Source organism: Podarcis cretensis, assembly GCF_951804945.1.
Source record: "Podarcis cretensis genome assembly, chromosome: 4".
NCBI lineage: Eukaryota > Metazoa > Chordata > Lepidosauria > Squamata > Lacertidae > Podarcis > Podarcis cretensis.
The window spans coordinates 10,641,219-10,662,027 of NC_137173.1; the positions used below are offsets into that span (position 1 = coordinate 10,641,219).

Genomic DNA, 20,809 nt, shown 5'->3' on the forward strand with positions numbered 1-20,809 from the left:
CATTAGCTAAAGTGGTGCTTCAGGTTAAGAACAGTTTCAGGTTAAGAACGGACCTCCGGAACGAATTAAGTTCTTAACCCGAGGTACCACTGCACTCAGGGCAAGACTAAAGCAGAAGGGTGCACCCTTCCCTCTGCGATTTGTGAGACTCTCCTCCCAAAAACACATCTTTTTACTCAAGCTTCGATTCTCCTTCTTTGCTCGTCTGCTATTTTTATTTTATTTTGCTGTTTATGCACAGTATCCATGCAACTCACTCAGCCAGCACAAGGATTCCCTTCTCAGTAGTGGCGCCTGCCCTGTGGAATACCTCCCCTGAAATGTCCAAGAGATAAATAATTGTACGACCCAGAGCTCGACATTAGCCAGTGTTTTGACCACTTGCTAGCAAGTGAAGATGCCTGGACGCCAGGATGTCGTCTGACATCTCCACTATCTGAAGATGAGGATACTTGGATCTGGGCTGTTTTCACACACACTAATACCTCATCCTGTATAATTCCCTCCGTTATGTTTTATCTGCACAATTGGAATGAATTTCAGGAACCAAAATACTTTATCTGCACAGCTTGAGCAGGAGCAGTGAACAACGTTGTAGTTAACTGATGTTGCCTGTCTTCACTTACCCCAACCCCACTGCCCTGCTCCCAGTTGTGAAGAGTATTCTTATATTATGAATGGTCTGTGTTCACCATTAAGAAAAAGAGGTTGGAATGGGCCAACGTATATGTGTACCAGCCCTGGATCAAGTGACTTTTCTTCTTTAAGTTCTCAAAACCCAAGGTTGTCATCTGAACTAACCAGATGTTTTAACTGAGAATCAATTACAGTCAGTCCATCCTTTGAAAAATAAGACTTGAGAGCATTCCATTATGGCAACTGCAACCCTAGCTTAAGAAGCCATTTGGTGCCTAGCTGATATACCTGAGTTCCTAATAATAATAAATAATAAATATTTTTTATTTATGCCCCGCCATTCCCAGTTCAGAAAACCAGGCTCAGGGTGGCTAACAACAAATTTAAAACACTTACTTAATGCAACAAAAAACAGCATAAAATACAGTATAAAACATGAATAACAATAAATTTAGAATTCAAAAATCAATTTAGGGGGGAAATCCATCCAATAAGCATTAGATGATCACCAGGGCTAGCTGGCTAAATTAGTTCTATTTGGGCCAGTGAGGAGACCAGGGGAGAATTAGCTGTGGGATCCCAGAGCGGGTAATCTTCATAAAAAGGGGGAGAAGGAGGGAAGGAAGGGGAATAAAAGATCAGGCTAAGTTCAAATTGAAAGCCAGGTGGAATAGCTCTGTCTTACAGGCCCTGCGGAAGGAGGTTAAATCCTGCAGGGCCCTGGTCTCATGGGACACAGCATTCCACCAGGTCAGAGCCATCACTGAGAAGGCCCTGGCCCTGGTGGAGGATAATACTGATACGACCGTCTGTAGATGTGTGAAGGCACCCTGTATTGGGAAGCTTTCCATGCCTGATGTTCTGTTGTGGTTCTGTAAATTCTGGGAAGTATTTCTGCCCCAAAATTGGCAGGGTGTGGGGGCTGTGGGAAGATTCATGCAGGGACCTTACCTAGTCTATAGCACAGTCTCATAACCGCTGAACTGTACCAGCTCAGGTTTATAAATGTGGCTTTGGTATCCCGACGCCCAGAATAACCAGATAAGCGATTGTGGGGAGAGAGAGCAACATTATTTATTAAATCCTTGCTGTTTGCCAAAAGACGTCATGTTGACAACTGGTTTTTTTTTTATGATCGTCATTTTTATTTTTATTTTTAAAAAAGAAAGAACACAGTAGCAAGGGTCCGTTTATTTGCTTCTTTCTCTTTGAGGCTTTAAGCCTTCCTGGTTTAGTGTGTGTGTGTTTCTGCACAGGTTGTGCGCGGCTGGATCTGCCCAACACACGCAGCTCCTAAATTTCCCTGAGCCAAAGGGAGCGTAATCCTGCAACACCCATTAAAAGTCAAGGGGAGCTGAGGATCCGTTTTCAGAGAGTTTTTCAGAGCTCTAAAGACATCGGGGGGGGGGGGGAGGAAAGGTCCTTTGTCATGCTAGCAGAATAAAGGAAACAAGGAAAGAGGAGCCAGCAGAAGGGGATGAAACCTCAGCTGCACATGGACAGGAAGAAATATTAGGTGCAAGGCTGCCTCTGCAGCATCCTTGCCTGGTCCCAGATGCTCTGCTGATGGTTTCCTCCCCGAAACACATGCCTACTGCCATTGGCAGTTTAATTTTGGCCTTTGCAGTCTTAATCTGAGGCAGAGAAGCCAAGGCGGAAGCCAGCAACGGACAAGACAAAATAAAAAAATTTCTTCCAGTAGCACCTTAAAGACCAACTAAGTTAGTTCTAGGTATGAGCTTTCGTGTGCATGCACACTTCTTCAGATACACTGAAACAGAAGTCACCAGACCCTTCTATATAGTGAGAAGGTGGGGAGGGGTATTACTCAGAAGGGTGGTGGGAATGGGTGATTGGCAGATAGCTGTGATGAGCCTGTTGACGACTCTTAACGACTGCAATAGGTCTTACAGGAAAAAGCAAGGGGTGAGAAGGTGAAAAATGGCTTTGTCATGTATAATGAGTAATACCCCTCCCCACCTTCTCACTATATAGAAGGGTCTGGTGACTTCTGTTTCAGTGTATCTGAAGAAGTGTGCATGCACACGAAAGCTCATACCTAGAACTAACTTAGTTGGTCTTTAAGGTGCTACTGGAAGGAATTTTTTTATTTTGTCTTGACTATGGCAGACCAACACGGCTACCTATCTGCCAGCAACGGAGGCAGTCATCCGTTCCAGCTGTCCCGCGGAAGCGGATGAGAACAAATTGCAAGCACAGGGGGACCTGATCCAGGTTGGAACCGAAACAGGGACAAAGGGGCATTGGGAGAAGGGCCACCGATGGCTATGAGCCACGTTGGTTGTGCTCTGCCCCAACATTCAGAGGCAGGAAACGCTTCTGAATGCCAGCTGTTGAAAACCACAGGATGGGGGAGAGTTGCTCTCATGCTCAGGTGTTGCTTGCAGGTTTCCCACAGGCATCTGATTGGCCGCTGTGAGAATAGGATGCTGGACTAGATGGCCCATTGGCCTGATCCAGCAGGATCTCCTTCTGTTCTTAAAGGTAAAGGTAAAGGGACCCCTGACCATTAGGTCCAGTCGTGGCCGACTCTGGGGTTGCGGCGCTCATCTCGCTTTATTGGCCGAGGGAGCCGGCGTACAGCTTCCGGGTCATGTGGCCAGCATGACTAAGCTGCTTCTGGTGAACCAAAGCAGCGCACGGAAACGCCTTTTAGCTTCCCGCTGGAGCGGTACCTATTTATCTACTTGCACTTTGACGTGCTTTTGAACTGCTAGGTTGGCAGGAGCACGGACCGAGGAACGGGAGCTCACCCCGTTGTGGGGATTCAAACCGCTGACCTTCTGATCGGCAAGTCCTAGGCTCTGTGGTTTAACCCACAGCGCCACCTGCATCTCTTGTATTAAAAACCAACAAATGCATTGGTTACGCACACTTTCTCCAAATATATGCATCGTTGTATACACTAGTTGGTTGGGAAACTGCACTGCAAAATCCAGAGGTGCATGAAGGGCAAAGGGGACAGCTGTGTTTTCCTTCACATATTATTATTGGTAGTTTCCAATTAAAACGCAAAAATAATACTAATCAATTTTTTCCCCCATCCCGAGTTGCAGTTATACTCCAAGCTGTCAGCTGAAAGCGCTATTTTGTGGGAAGAAAATTCTTGTGCAGGCATGTCCCAAAACTCCAGCTTTGAGCAACACTCTCTGACAATAACAACCACAGCTTCCATTCTTCTGTTCTGTTTTGGGTCCAGATTGCCTGTCCAAAAAACCACATTTTTTCCTCTCCACTCCTCCAAAAGGCAAATTTTTGTCCTCTTTCACAGAAGCAGAGATTAGAGCCTAAATCCACATATTTGACACATCTGGTGTGGTGAATGGCATCGCTGCTTTGAGCCTGTTGTAAACAGAAATGAAGACGGAGGTATCTAGTTTCGCGGGAGAGAAGAAAGTGTCCTTTGTTTTATAGCATGTATGTTTTCATACACTGGCGTGGGGGAGCGATAGATGGGCGCAGTTTCTGCACCTTCATTTCTGAATCTTTTTCCATAGGAAGTAATCTGGGCCATTTACCACACCAGATGTCAAAACTATCTTAAGCATTCGATATATGTTTTGAAAAACCACAACCTTGGGTCCTTCTGCAACAGATAATCTCCCTTGGGTTAACCTCCAACCTCCCTCCCCTGGAAATAGCATTGCTCTTGTAATACTGCTGTCTTAGGAACACGAGGGAGTTGACTTGCAGAGTCAGGGCATTGGCTTCCCTAGCTCACTATTGTCTACACTGACTGGCAACAGCCAGGGATTGAAACTGGGACCTTAAATGGCTCAGGACTGCAATACCTCAAGGACTGCCTCTCCCCATATGAACCAACGTGGACTCTGCGTTCCTCCTCTGAGGCCCTTCTTTTGTGTGCCTCCTCCATGAGAGGCCCAAAGGTTGGCAACGTAAGAACGGGGGCCATTTTTGCAGTGGCTCCCCATTTGTGGAACGCTCTCCCCCGGGAGGCTTGGCTGGTGCCTTCATTATACAGTGGTACCTCGAGTTAAGTACTTACAGTGCGGCCTCGCAAGATAAAATTAATCCGTTCCGCGAGTCTCTTCATCTTGCGGTTTTTTCGTCTTGCGAAGCACGGCTATTAGCGGCTTAGCGGCTATTAACGGCTTAGCGGCTTTAAGAAAAAGGAAACAAACGAAACGTCTTGCGAAGCAAGCCCATAGGGAAATTCATCTTGCGAAGCATCTCAAAAAACGGAAAACTCTTTCGTCTAGCGAGTTTTTCGTCTTGCGAGGCATTCGTCTTGCGGGGTACCACTGTAATTCGTTCCGGAGGTCTGTTCTTAACCTGAAACTATTCTTAACCTGAAGCACCACTTTAGCTAATGGGGCCTCTTGCTGCTGCCGCACCACCAGAGCACCACCAGAGCACGATTTCTGTTCTCATCCTCAAGCAAAGTTCTTAACCTGAGGTAATATTTCTGGGTTAGCAGAGTCTGTAACCTGAAGCGTCTGTAACCTGAGGTACCACTGTACACCTTTAGGCAACAAGCAAAAGCGTTCCTCTTCAGCCAGGCCTTGGGCCGACCAACAGTCCATGTCCTCTGCAGGACATGGAGCTTAATTCCAGAAGTGTTTGCTTTACTGTAATACAGTGGTACCTCTGGTTAAGAACTTAATTCGTTCCAGAGGTCCATTCTTAACCTGAAACTGTTCTTAACCTGAGACACCACTTTAGCTAACGGGGCCTCCCGCTGCTTCTGCTATGCGATTTCTGTTCTCATCCTGAAGCAAAGTTCTTAACCCGAGGTACTATTTCTGGGTTAGCGGAGTCTGTAACCTGAAACGTCTGTAACCTGAAGCGTCTGTAACCCAAGGTACCACAGTAATCTATTGAGACAGACCACTTGTCCATATAGCTTAGCATTTCTACACTGACCAATGGTAGCTGTCCATGGTTTCCAGCCCTACCCAGCGATTCCAGCAATCAAAGTTGGCAGCTGGGGCATGCGAGGCAAACTCTCTGCCTGGGAGCTACAGACCTTTGCCATTTGGGGACATTCAGGGACACACACCCCTCCACTTTTCAGGATGGCGCAGGCCAACAGAGACCTGTAGTCTGACAAACCACGGTGGTGGGTGCCTTACCTCCATCGTTGTCCTTCCCATCGCCGCACGCCGTCTCCATGGACGTGTCGCAGCCAGCCCCTCTCCAGCCCAGCTGGCAGACACAGCGCCACCCATTCATGTCGAGCGTGCACCTGCCGTTGCCGTTGCACAAGCCGGGACAGCCCTCTGGAATGGCAGAAAGGGAAATAACAGTTCCATCGCGCCAGGAAGCCATTGGGAAATTAAAACAGGGTCAGGGAGGAATACGCAACCTATCTGTTGTGTCTAGACGTACAGGGACTTGCAAGGACCGTGGTTAACGGTCTTCCCTGGGCCGGATTTAGGTTTGATGAGGCTCTTAGCTCCTGAAGGTAATGGGGCCCTTTATATGTCCAGCTGCCCTTTGCCAACAACAAATTGTCGCTGTTTTTTGTGTTGAATATATGCTATATGGTGATTTATGGACCTAATAGGTACCGTATTTTTCGCTCTATAAGACGCACAAGACCACCAGACACACCTATTTTTTGGAGGAGGAAAACAAGAAAAAAAATATTCTCAATCTCAGAAGCCAGAACAGCAAGAGGGATTGCTATGCAGTGAAAGCAGCAATCTCTCTTGCTGTTCTGGCTTCTGGGATAGCTGTGCAGCCTGCATTCACTCCATAAGACGCACACACATTTCCCCTTACTTTTTAGGAGGGAAAAAGTGAGTCTTATAGAGCAAAAAATACGGTATCTCAAGCCATTTGCACATGTTGCCTTGCAACCAGTCCATGCAGAATGCAGGCGGGCTATATATAGAAAGGAGCAAACCAGTGATATTTTAGGGGAGCAGGCTAGCAGGTAGGGCCCATGACTTACATTGTAGAACCTACACAACACAAAACACTGTTGCTGCATGTAGGTTCTATTTTATTTGCTTTTTATCTTATATTTTGGAAATGTCCGTCCAGGGTTTTTTTCCTTTAATTTTTTGGGGGCCTTCAAGAGAGTGGGACCCGAAGCTATAGCTTGTTTAGCTTATACGTAAATCTGGCACTGGGTCTTCCACTACAAAAGGAGGTTCACACCATTTAAGTCAACATTTCTTTTTTTAAGAGGGCATGCAAGCATCTGAACCCGATTTGTGGGTGGTTGGACATGCAATCACAATGGAAGATATCTGGGAATGTCCTCCCCACCCTTAAAAACAACAACTTCTTTTCTCATCTCCAAATGGAATAATTTGCAAATTGCTATAGCGAACGTAAAAGAAAGATTATGCCCTGCATCAATTATACTGCACTTTTTCTTATTCCAGAAAAAAACACCATGCGGAAGATTCATTTTCATTAACAAAAAACACTTCCATTCGCTTTGCGTCTTTATGCCACCAATTTATCCATTTACATTATCTCTCTTCTTAGCCAACTATTTACAAAAATAAAATAAAATACATTCTCTCTTTTAAAAAACCTACCCCAAAAAGTGATTGGGATTATCCATTTTTTTGCTTCAGCATCTTCGTAAACAATTTCATTATCTCTGTTATAACGGTATATTTTAAATAATCTAGTAATAACCAAGGAAACAAAACGCCAAGTATTTGAAAAGAACTGGCAGTGATGGATTTATCGACTGCCGGGAATGTCAACAAGGTATTAAACACAGAGTTTGTCTTATCGAATTAATCATTGATCTGTTCCAGTGTGTTGCTTGAGTCCTAATTTTGAGTACCTTTTTGTCAGAGCAAATCAAAACAAAGTTAAGGTAGGGCCTAGTGTAAATTATACTTCCAATGGGCAGGGTCCCCCGCCCCCTGTTTTTAGCAAAATAATTGCAGACATCCATTTTCATTTGTTCAGCCTTAAGCTTCTTGCATTTATCGTTGGCAAATTTCAATCTGAGTGGTGACTATAAATACGACATAACAATTCAGTACATCTATCCTTTGTCTGCAGTCTTCAGTCATTATCCTGTTTCCACTTAAACTTACAACCAAATCTTCCTGAGATTCTTGTAACTTATATTTTGCCTAGAAGCGTGGTGTGCTGGTGCTGTGTCCCTCCTTCATTCCCTGAGTGTATATATTCATATTATCTCAGACCCTCCAAGTGTCCCTATTTTCCAGGGACAGCCCCGGATTTACAGAAGGCGTCCCAGTTTCTGATTTGATCCCGGAATATCCTGCTTTTATTATTATTATTATTCCACAGGACATCTCTATTTTCATCGGAGAAACGTTGGAGGGTATGCTATCACAGGAGAGTCTCCAGTTCTCTCAATTTTAGTTCATTGGAAAACTCAATACTTGTCCTAAGCACCTCGTGAGAGTGTGGATGGATGTTAGTTCAGGATAACTATTTCTGCTCTCTGAAATAGTTATGGTTGGCTAGCATAGCCAGACTAACTACAGTAGAAGTATTCTTATTATGGATGGGGAAAACCTATTGGTGTTTTGCAACTTTCTGACTAGTTTCAGGACCTTAGCCAGACCTAGCAGAGTACACACAGAAGCAATTGGCGATTTGGCTGCAGACAGGATAGACGAAGCAGGAACCAGGAACTTGTAGTTAGGTGTTTATTATATACAGTGGACTATTTACAGGAACAGAACACGGATCTTCAGCTAGCTCTCTCTGACACGACTCACAACTCCTACACTGACACACAGAACTACTGAACACTGAACTCTGAAATAACACATTCCAGTTAGTAGGCCATTAATTATCACTCCTTTGAGAGAGCTTGACCAATCAGGGAGCTGTCTCCATGTCTCTGTTATCACCAGGCAGGCTTACTCCTTCACATGACCTTCTGGCTGTCTGCCAAACCTTAATTGACTCTGTGTGAGTAGCTGCACGCACACAGATTCCCAACACCTGTGGCCCTCCAAGATGTTGTTGGACTACAACTCCCATCAGCCCTGACCATTGCCCATGCTGGCTGGGGCTGATGGGAGTTGCAGTCCGACAACAGCTTCCACATCCTTCATTTGTAAGTCCCCTACTTCCTGCAGCAACACAATGGCACTTTAGAATTCAAGGGGAATCTCTTGTAGACTAGAATGTCAATGTATGAATTGACTTTGGGAGAGGAGACCCAAATGGAAGTTTTCACAAGCTTGGTGCCAAAAACCGAGCAAGCTTGAGGGCTCATCTGTTAGCACAGATGAGCACCACCTGTTTATCATGGTAGTTTGAGGGATAACGGACAAGCGGAGAACACAAAATCCATGGTGCAGGAGGGCTACAAGACTGCTAAGCCAGGCCACTACTAATTTTTGAAAATGAGCTTGGTTAAGGCTTGCGATTGAGCATCTTTTCTCCCTTCACCTCCTTTAATAATAATAACAATAAAATAATATTTTTTTATTTATACCCCGCCCTTCCCAGTTCAAAAACCGGGCTCAGGGCGGCTAACAACAAATTTAAAACACTTAATTGTAAAAGCACCATAAAATACAGTATAAAAAGATGAATAACAATAAAATTCAAAGTTCAGAAATCAATTTAGGGGAAATCCATCTAATAAGGGCTAGCTGGCTGAATTAGTCCTACTCGGGCCAGCGAGGAGGCCAGGGGAGAATTAGCTGTGGGGTCTCAGAGCGGGTAATCTTCATAAAAGGGGAGGGGGAGAGAAGGAAGGGGAATAAGAGATCAGGCTAAGTTCAAATTAAAGGCCAGGCGGAATAGCTCTGTCTTACAGGCCCGACGGACGGAGGTTAAATCCTGAAGGGCCCTGGTCTCATGGGACAGAGCATTCCACCAGGTGGGAGCCATCACAGGACCTGGCCTTGGAGGAGGATAGTCTGACTTCCTTAGGGCCTGGAACCTCTAAACTATGGTTATTCATGGACTTTAAGGTCCTCTGCGGGGCAGACCAGGAGAGGTAGTCCCGTAAATACGAGGGCCCTTTAGCAAGCAGTGGAGGACAAAACTGGTAGCATCTGCTTCCAGGTTTAAATTAAACACAGTTTGTCACTGTGTTGGAACCAGGGTCTGTGTTAGTTTTAGCTATGGTTTGCTGGAACGCAGCAGGATCACAAAACACGGTTTCACCTCGGCTCGTTTCCGGAAGCCATAGTTTAAACTAACCACAGGTTGCCCTTGACTAACCATAGTTCATTTACACCTGGAAGCGGATCCTTCTCATTATCTTCCGTGGCACACAGCAGAGGAGAAGGTGAACAAACACGAGGAGAGACTGAGGCACCAGTGTACCAAACCAAGTGTCATTCTTGTTTTCCCATGCATAGCTCTTGCCTGACATTCCAGCACAAATAATGAGCGAAGCTACGTCTGGGAGGGTGGAAGCAAACAAAACCAGTTGCACCATATATACAATGACATTTTCCCTCTTTCTGCCAAGGCTATTTACTCAGATTAGCGAGTGATTACCTTGCAGTTTTTAGAGACTGGTAGCCGGAATAATCTGCTGCTAATGATCTGGGCAATTAGAGCTCTTTAATTAGTCCCAGTCATAACCCTCCTATTTCCCTCAGAAGGCTCCTTCTAGAGGGTTGATTTAGAGATTAGAGTTGGACGCTGAAGGAGCTTGGGTGGGAGGGGGATTAAAATTGGGTTTTCTTCCTTGCCCACCCAGCAAAAAAGGAAATGGGGATGCTCTGCTGTGCCCTTCAGATTTTGGTGGGGAAGGAAATACTTCCAGATGGGCATAGATGGATGCAACTGGAATCATCATTTCAAAAGCCCTGAGAACTTTGTTGCACCCCTGTCCACAAATCCGGATTACTTGGTTCTCTACACAGCATAGTTTGTTTGTTTTTAGACCCTTCACCCACTGCTACTCTTTACATGGGGGAGAAGAAGAAGAAGAGTTTGGATTTGATATCCCGCTTTATCACTACCCAAAGGAGTCTCAAAGCAGCTAACAATCTTCTTTCCCTTCCTCCCCCACAACAAACACTCTGTGAGGTGAGTGGGGCTAAGAGACTTCAGAGAAGTATGACTGGCCCAAGGTCACCCAGCAGCTGCATGTGGAGGAGCAGGGAAGCGAACCCGGTTCCCCAGATTACAAGTCCACCGCTCTTAACCACTACACCACTCTGGCTCTCTGAAGTCGAACTGTTGCATTAGCAGCACTGAAGTCACCTCCTCAGGATGCAAGCCTGGGCAGTGTGTCCAGATGACAAGACCCTCTTTTCTTGGTCTTGCTAATGTGGTCCAAAGGAAAGTAGAGCAAAATGTTTAGCACCAGCTTGGTGGCAGGAGCTGACGGAAGGAGGCGTGCAAGGTGCCATCCAACTGTCTTAGGGACTCATACTCCAGATTTGTGTAGGGTTGACTCCTTATATCTCCTGATGATATCTTGCAAAGCAGTGGAGGTTTAGGATCAGAGTTTTCCTTCTCCTAGATAGGCTACCTTCCCATTTGGATGAGCCCCATCTGCCCGTTACTTCCCTCTACAACAGGGATGTCCAACTCCCAAGAGACTGTGATCTACTCCCACTATAAAAAAACACAAAACTAGCTTTTGGGTTCTAGATTCAGGTAAGTAGCCGTGTTGGTCTGAGGCAGTAGAAATATATATAATATCCAGAAGCACCTTCGTTGTTTAGTCGTGTCCGACTCTTCGTCACCCCATGGACCAGAGCACGCCAGGCACTCCTGTCTTTCACTGCCTCCCGCAGTTTGGTCAAACTCATGCTGGTAGCTTCGAGAACACTGTCCAACCATCTCATCCTCTGTCGTCCCCTTCTCCTTGTGCCCTCCATCTTTCCCAACATCAGGGTCTTTTCCAGGGAGTCTTCTCTTCTCATGAGGTGGCCAAAGTATTGGAGCCTCAGCTTCAGGATTTGTCCTTCCAGTGAGCATTCAGGACCGATTTCCTTCAGAATGGATCGGTTTGATCTTCTTGCAGTCTATGGGACTCTCAGGAGTCTCCTCCAGCACCATAATTCAAAAGCATCCATTCTTTGGTGATCAGCCTTCTTTATGGTCCAGCTCTCACTTCCATACATCACTACTGGGAAAATCATAGCTTTAACTATACAGACCTTTGTTGGCAAGGTGATGTCTCTGCTTTTTAAGATGCTGTCTAGGTTTGTCATTGTTTTTCTCCCAAGAAGCAGACATCTTGGACTCTAAGGTGCTACTGGACAATTTTGGCTTTTGGCGGGGAGCCAAAGTTGTTGAGCTTTTTTTGTGGAGAGGAAGACCCAGGATCATGCGATCGACCAGGATCGCCCCTGGTCAACCAGTAGATTACGATCAACTGGTTGGACATGCCTGCTCTACAGCATCTGGAGAAACCAACTTGACTGCTTGACTGTTGGACCCACTTTTGGCCCCGTCTGCTCAATCTGCCAAAGCCTGGCCTCGCATGCAAGGGAAATCCCTAACTCCCTGAGGGTTTGAGATCTCTTGGCTGCCCTCACCTGGTTTAGCCCACTGGTGTATGTCTGCGTAAATCAACTCTTTGATTCCTTTTCACACCCTGTTAGCACACACAAGTCATGGACTTTTAAAGCAGAACTCAGATGCTGACACTGTGAACATTCACGTGGAGGGTTAAACAGAATCACAAGCTTCAGATAATCATTTTTTTTTTAAAGTATGGGATAGTGGTGAAAGTCTTACAGGAGTAGAAAATATTTTCACTTACCACCTTGTCTCTAAAAAAAATTACTTTAATTAATTAATTTATTGTGTTTCCTTTCCACGTTTCTCCTCCAAGGAGCTTCAGGTGGCGTAAAAGGTTCTCCTGCTCTTCAACTAACCCCGCAAGGTAGGCCAGGTTGAGAGGCAGCCACTGGCCCAAGGTTCCCCAGTAAGCTTCATGGCCAAGTGGGGGATTCGAATCCTGCTCTCCCAGGTCCCAATCAAACTAGTTTTTGTATGTCTTGAGAAGATGGAGCTGAATCTGTGGTTTTTTTCAAGCTCTGCGTGCAGCAAAGTAGTTGGGCAAAAAGTTTCTTCACCGACTCCCTCAGCTCCTCTTTCCACCTGCAATCATATCTAGTTTGAAGCCCCTTTTCCTTAATGTTTGCTGACAGAACAGAGTGATGAATCCCTTACTGAGATGATGTGTATGAAGTGCTATGTACACACCGCATGTGTTTATCACCAATCATTCCACCGTGAGACCGGGTTGAGTATAAAGATTTGCAGAAACCTTGTCTGGCTGTGTGGATGGAAATGCAAACTGGCTCGCGGCCGCTGCGACTGAGTTTGGAATTTCGTCAGCCAACGGCTTTGCCCCAAAGAACCCCAGGGACTGTAGTTTTCTGAGCGTGCTGACAATGTGATGCTCAAGACTTCTGCCTTCCCTCTCCCTCAAATGCAATTCCCACAGTTAGTTCTCTGGGGGTGAGGGGACAGCTATTAAACCAATTCAAGTCTCTGGTGTAGATAACGCCCAGATTGTTTTGCTGGTTTGGATTAGAGCAGACCAAATCCAACAGAGTCTCTCCCAGCTCAGCTCAGAATGGCTGATTTGGCAATTCCAACCCCAAACGTGCTAATGATTAGGAATGCCTAAATGGCGTGTTCCCTTCAAGCCATGCATTCTGCTCACGTGAGCAATAAGAGTTATGGAAGCTGGAAGCTACAGCAAGTGCCGATCTCTCCGCAGTGCGTCGTAAACGCGAAGGCTTACGGCAAGCACGCTCGCTTTAACCTGCTGCAAATTTTATGGGAGGGCTGGCTAACCCCTGGACTGGGGCCTGATCTAGCCCCCTAAGGCATTTATACTGCCCCTGCCCTCCTCAGATTTCAGTGGTAGAAGCATAGAGAAAAATAATGTAAAGCAGACACAGTGCGGGTGGGGTGTGTGTCCCCGCCTGTCATCATATGAATCATCTAATGAGCAGGTAGAGATAACTTTCCCCTTCAGCTGATCTGCATATGTCAGCAGGGACAGGAGGTATTTGTGTGTGTGTGTGTGTGTGTGTGTGAGAGAGAGAGAGAGAGAGAGGAGCTGCTTTTGACCAAATTCATTGGCCTGACAAAGTGTGAAGGTAACCTTTGTGTCCTTCTCCAACAACAACAACAACAACCTGGACCCTGAGATCATCTTCTGAGGCCCTTCTTCATGTGTCTCCTCCTCGAGAGGTGCGGAGGGTGGCAACATGAGAACAGGGCCTTTTCTGCAGTGGCTCCCCGTCTGTGGAATGCTCTCCCCAGGGAAGTTCGCCTGGCGCCTTCATTATACAGTCAAACCTCAGATCCCGAACGCCAATGTTTTGGCTCCCGAATGCTGAAAACCCGATTTTTGAACATTTTTCGGAAGCCGAATGTCCGACGCGGCTTCCGCTTGAGTGCAGGAAGGTCCTGCAACCAATCAGAAGCCGTGCCTCGGTTGTTGAACATTTTGGAAGCTGAAAGCACTTCCAGAACAGATTACGTTCGACAACCAAGGTTTGACTGTACACCTTTAGGCACCAGGCAAAAACATTCCTTTTTAACCAGGCCTTTGGTTGATTTGATTGACATCCTATGCCCTTTTAAATTGTGGTGGTTTTTTTTTTTTTTGGGGGGGGGTATTGGGTTGTTTTTTTATTTTGATTATTTATTTTGTAGTTTTATATTTTGATTTTGTTCTGTGAACCGCCCTAAGACCACCGGGTATAGGAGTGGTATATAAACTCAATAAATAAATAAAATAAAATAAAAAATAGTAATAATAATAATAATGATAATGATAAGTTAACCAGCCCTGCCTAACAAAGTACAATCTATCCCCTTCAGTTCCTGGCTTGCAAGGTTAATTCAAAGAAGATAAAGCAAGTATTTTATAGATGACTTTTTAAAAAAGGGGGGGGGGAATGAAAGGAGGGCAACGAACAAGGAAGAATGGAGATGTTCACTTCTTTACATCTCTGAATCTGAAGGAGATGATGTATGCCTTTAAATCCTCTTTCTCCACCCACCCTTGTTCCTCTGTTATCTTTTGATTTGCTGTGCCCCCCAGCCCCCTTCCCTCGTATGGAGATGAGAGGCAGGAATGGGGAGCGAGGCACCTATTATTCGCAAGAATTGCCACCCCTCTAAGTGGGTAAACAGAGACAAAAGCAGACCCTTGTCCCTTGAGCTAACAAAGGATACTTAAAAGGGGGGGGTGTAGAAGCAACATAAAGAAATTCAGGGGCATTTCATTCAGTTAAGGGAAAACAACCTAGCCGCCACAGAGATGGGCTGCCCTTCCGAAGCGGCCAATTTGGCAAGGAGCAGTAGCCTTTGTTGCAAAGTTTCTCTGTCCCTGAAGGGCTAATTGGCTTGCCAAAACAGCTTTTGCTGTTCCCGGGGATTACCGATTGTTTGGCCACTCTTGCCGTCTCCCCTGTTTGCAAGCACGATTTGACCCTCTCTGCTTCTTGAATGTCCAAGAGAGCCTGCCAAGAGGGAGAGGGTCAAAAACTTGATCCAGAGGTCCAGGAGATATGAGTTGTGCATGTTCTGCTGGGGTGAAGGGGGCTGAGTTGGAGAAGCTCACGGAGGATTAGGTTGTAAATGGCTACTAGTCACCAGGATGTTCCAGGATCACAGGAAGTATTGTGATAGGAATTTTGCGGTCTTAAAGGTAAAGGGACCCCCAACCATTAAGTCCAGTCGCAGACGACTCTGGGGTTCCAGCGCTCATCTCGCTTTACTGGCCGAGGGAGCCGACGTACAGCTTCCGGATCATGTGGCCAGCATGACTAAGCCGCTTCTGGCGAACCAGAACAGCGCACGGAAATGTCATTTACCTTCCTGCCAGAGCGGTACCTATTTATCTACTTGCACTGGCATGCTTTCAAACTGCTAGGTTGGCAAGAGCTGGGACAGAGCAACAGGAGCTCACCCTGTTGCGGGGATTGGAACTGCCGACCTTCTGATCGGCAAGCCCTAGGCTCTGTGTTTTAGACCATAGCGCCACCCGCGTCCCTTTTGAGGTCTTAGATGCGGTAAATGTTCATAAGTGTACCAACCAAGCATGTACATAGATCAGCACAGGAAGACCAACCTGGAGCCATTTTTGATTCCCAAACTGACCAAATGTTTTCTCTGCAAGGTCAAAGGAAAATGGAAAAGCCTCCCCATTGTCTTTTCCTTCACAAATCCTGTCTTAAGGGTATGTCTGTGTTTGAATAGGGTGTGAGCCTGTGACATGGCCCAGGAACAAAGTATTTATCATTACAGAAAGACTGGCCAGGCTCCCTAGGCAATCCAATCAAGTAGATCCAATCAGGAGATAAACAACAACAGGAGAAAAACAACATTCAAATTTCTGTTGTAGACCGCTTTTTCTGTGATGTAGGTGGGGTGGTGGTCTTAGATTACACCTCTTCTGTGATGTATGTATGATGTTTCTGGGGGTGGCCTTGGTCTACAGGGTGGCAATTTCAAAAGTCCATATAAGGCCTTGCACGCCATTGTTCTGGGTTCCTCCTCCTTTCCGGCGTGTGAGGGGAGCACCCTGTTGCAACAGATCAATAAAGATCAGGCTTACTAGCAGCTTTGCTTCTCAATATTCTCTGGTTGGCCTCTGTTATTTCCTCCTACCAATAGGGAACCTATGTAAGGACTCTATATGGGCTCTTGATACCCCATAAGGCAAAAGGGCATTTTTTGTTTACAGCAGTATGCCCCCCGAATACCACTTGGTGGGGAAGAAGAGCCAAGAAATGTGGTTGTCCTTGTGTCCTGTAGGCTACCCATAGACATCTTGCTGGTCACTTTGGAAAACAGGATGTTGGACCAGGCAAGCTCTTGTTATGATTCATCACAGTTTGTAATATACTCTTAAGATGGGTGTGTGTGTGTGTGTGTGTGTGTGTGTGTGTGTATTCTTCCCACCTTGGATCAAATCTATGCTTCCAGGTGCCATAAGAAAGCTGCAGAGATAGTGCAGGATAGTGCGCACCCCGGAAATGATCTCTTTCAGCTTCTGCCTTCTGGAAGAAGGTACAGGGTTATAAAGACTAGGACTAGCCGCCTGAGAAACAGTTTCTACCCAAATGCGATTTTGGTTTTAAACGCAGTGTAAGGTAGACTCTGGAGGGACGCGGGTGGCGCTGTGGGTTAAACCACAGAGCCTAGGACTTGCCGATCAGAAGGTCGGCAGTTCGAATCCCCGCGACGGGGTGAGCTCCTGTTGCTTGGTCCCTGCTCCTGCCAACCTGGCAGTTCGAAAGCACGTCAAGGTGCAAGTAGATAAATAGGTACTGCTCCGGTGGGAAGGTAAGCGGCGTTTCCGTGCGCTGCTCTGGTTCGCCAGAAGTGGCTTAGTCATGCTGGCAACATGACCCGGAAGCTGTAACCTGGCTCCCTCGGGCCAGTAAAGCGAGATGGGCGCCACAACCCCAGAGTCGTCCGCGACTAGACCTAATGGTCAGGGGTCCCTTTACCTTTACCTATGTCCAATTCAAAGTGGAGTAAGGAGGGATAAGTAATGACACTAGCATCCACCTCACTTTTCAAACACCTACCCACACCCTTTTTTCTATTAAGAGAAAGATCATACATTTGTCACCCCAAAAACTGGTTTGCAAGATGGCTGTTGGAAGGTCGGTGGTTTGAATCCTCGCAACGGGGTGAGCTCCTGTTGCTCAGTCCCTGCTCCTGCCAACCTAGCAGTTTGAATGCACGTCAAAGTGAAAGTAGATAAATAGGTACCACTCCGGCGGGAAGGTAAATAGCATTTCCGTGCACTGCTCCGGTTTCGCCAGAAGTGGCTTAGTCATGCTGGCCACATGACCCGGAAGCTTTAAGCCGGCTCCCTCAGCCAATAAAGCGAAATGAGCACCGCAACCCCAGAGTCGGCCACGACTGGACCTAATGGTCAGGAGCTCACCCTGTTGCGGGGATTTGAACCGCCGACCTTCTGATCGGCAAGTCCTAGGCTCTGTGGCCACCCGCGTCCCTTTGTAGCCAATAACCTACCGTCAAATGCTTTTAGTGGGGCAGGGGGCCTTCTTAACAGCACCCTCCCCACACACCAGCCTCACAACTATGCGCAGCAGTACCACTGCATTTTCAAAAGGATGCGCTTGCCCAAGTCAATCAAATCTACTGTCATCATGACAGCCATAACAAGAAAGCATTGCTGCCTGTGGCCTCTGCGTTTAATGTGCATAATTAGCAACACGTTTCGAAATGGCAGGCAATACTCTCCAGCATATATGTATCTCTCTCTCCTGCTGCAGCTATAATTCCATAAATTAAATTAATAAAGTGCGGCTCCCAACCCAGGAGAGTCTTGAAAGAGGAAGACTGACTTTGCAGCAGTCTTTTTACGGCTTTTTTTGGGGGTGTGTGTGTGTGAGGCATTTTAGAAAGTGTGTGGTTTCGAAGGCTGAAAACAAAACCTAGCTTAAAAGCACGGAGGCCTGAATCTCATTCCCGCATAATTTTGATGGATTTATTTGAAAAGCGGCTCTCTACTTTTTGTTTGTGAGGATAGACGCCAGCTTGGTTGTAAGCCAACATTTCTCTTAAGTGGGGATTCGGGTAGGTTTTGTGTTGAGGTCTGTGTGTGTGTGTGTGTGTGTGTGTGTGTGTGTGCGCATGTGTGCACAAGCAGTGGGAAAGCTCCCATGTTTGGGGGCTTTTTCAGCAACAGAGGCTAGTTCATTAGTGCTGACCCAGAAACTCCAGCGGGTGCAGAATGCCACAGCAAGACTTTTTATGGGGTCCTCGCCGCGGGATCACATTCACCCGGTGCTTTACCAACTGCACTGGCTCCTGGTGGAGTACAGGATCTGGTTTAAGGTGCTGGTTTTAACCTTTAAAGCCCTATACGGCTTAGGACCCTCGTACCTACAGGACCGCCTCTCCTGGTATGTCCCACGGAGGACCTTACGGTCTTCAAATAAAAACATATTGAAGGTCCCAGGCCACAGAGAGGTTAGGCTGACCTCAACCAGAGCCAGGGCCTTTTCGGCTGTGGCTCTGATCTGGTGGAACACTCCGTACAAGAGACTAGGGCCCTGCGGGACTTGACATCTTTCCGCAGGGCCTGCAAGACAGAGCTGTTCCACCAGGCCTTTGGCCAAGGCACAGCCTGACCCCCTCCTTTGGCAATCCTCGCAGAACTCTAGCCCAATGGTTGCCATTAATTTGATTTGAATTGATTTTAGAATGAATTGATTTTAGAATGTTGTGTTACTTTTATTGTTGTTAGCCGCTCTGAGCCCAGCTTCGGCTGGGGAGGGTGGGATATAAATAATTTTTTTTTATTACTATTATTTATTAGGGAATGCCCCACCAACTTCAGTTGACCCTCAGCCAGGAACTGCCTACCTGCCTTCTGGCTTATCCATCAGGCGTTAGATCTGTGAAAGGCAGGTGGGGCTCATCCACCTACAAAGGTAGCCCATCTAAGAGAAGGAAAACTCTCATCCTAAACCCCCGCTGCCTTGAGGGATAACTTCAGAAGAAGCAAAGGCCAAAGAATAAAATCTACACAAATCCCTAAGACGGTTCGATGGCGCCTTGTACGCCTCCTTCCGGCAACTTCTACAGCCAAGCTGGTGCTGAACGTCTTGCTCTGCTTTCCTTTGGACTCCATCAGTGAGGCCAAGAGGTCTTGTTGTCTGGGCAGCCCAGGGTCTTCAGGCTTGTGCCCCAGGGAGGTCACTTTGGTGCTGCTAACACAGCAGTTTTTCACCCCCGGAGGTGCACTCCATTGTCTCTTGAGTCAAGATGGGTGCCAACAAGAGGGGAGGTGGACCTGTCTTCACTGGCTGTTGCTCCATCTACTAATGGTCTCCCTGCCTTCACCCCAGCAGTCACAATGCACACCAACCACAACCACCTTTTAATTAAGAAAAGACGACAAGCGATCAGGGACATGAACCTTATAAAACCAGGCAGGGGGTCAGCAAACTTTTTCAGCATGGGGCCGGTCCACTGTCCCTCAGACCTTGTGGGGGGCCGGACTATATTTTGAAGAGGAAAAGGAAAGAACGAATTCCTATGCCCCACAAATAACCCAGAGGTGCATTTTCAATAAAAGCACACATTCTACTCATGTAAAAACACCAGACAGGCCCCACAAATAACCCAGAGATGCATTTTAAATAAAAGGACACATTCTACTCATGTAAAAACATGCAGATTCCTGGACCGTCCGTGGGCTGGACTGAGAAGGCGATTGGGCTGGATCTGGTCCCCGGGCCTTAGTTTGCCTACCCATGGTGTAGGGAAAAGAGGACAGAGGAGCTTTGACCCTGCTCTCGTGATTCTAGAACCTTCGGTCAGCCAACGAAGCTGAGTTGTGGGAGATTCAGGAGACAGGGAAGGAAATTCACACAGCACAAAGCTAACTCACAGAGCTGGTGTCTGCTTTTGAATGTGTGCATCAGAGTGGCATACTTTGGCTCCCACCTGTTGCACAGTCACCAAAACCTTTGGTCACTGTTGTTGCAAGTTGGGCTGCAATGCCGCTCAAGGAATCGCAAGTCAGTTGACTTTAGTCAACGAAATGTGCATGAAAAAAAATAAAATAACCCACAGCAGTTCTAAAGGAGCAAAGGCACATCTTGCAGCAGAAACATTGGAGGAAATGCCTCTTCTGAGATGGAGCTTACAATCAGCAGTTTTTGTTTCTTTTTGTAATGGAAACAACAGCAACAAAATTAAAAAGCCATTACCTGATTAATCAAGGGCACCACTTTAATTGATGGAAATATCTCAGTTTAAGCTTTTAACTGAACTGGATGAGCGTTGCAGCAACGGATGAACTGCCAACAAATGCATTCAAAACATGCTGGGATTTCTTTCATTGCAACTTGATATTGAATTTAGCCAGTTTGTATAAACTGTGCCCCACCCCGACACCCGGCTGCAAGTCCACGCAAACTGCTGCATGGTGTGAACTGGCCCATTTGTAAGCAGGTTCACTCGCTGCTTTTTAAGATAGCAAAAAGACATGCTCTGATGCAGTCCGTGGGGCAGGTAGCATATCACCCAGAAATCTTCTCCGACACAGTGCAGTCCAGATATTCCTTGACTCCAGCTGCCATCAGCCCCTGCCACCATGGCTGGTGCTTAGGGGATGATGAAGACTGGAGCGTTTGGATTTGATATCCCGCTTTATCACTACCCTAAGGAGTCTCAAAGCGGCTAACAATCTCCTTTCCCTTCCTCCCCCACAACAAGCACTCTGTGAGGT

General features: G+C 46.6%; 1 protein-coding gene across 10 annotated transcripts in view; it reads right to left on the bottom strand.

Moving 5' to 3' along the window:
* Positions 1-20,809, bottom strand: part of TENM4 (teneurin transmembrane protein 4) — a 649,734-nt gene that overhangs the window by 99,168 nt on the left and 529,757 nt on the right. For all 10 annotated transcript variants that reach the window (XM_079973241.1, XM_079973246.1, XM_079973247.1 and 7 more), the window contains one exon: positions 5,751-5,897. In XM_079973241.1, the coding sequence (XP_079829367.1) occupies positions 5,751-5,897 (147 nt within the window). The remainder of the gene's footprint in view (positions 1-5,750; positions 5,898-20,809) is intronic.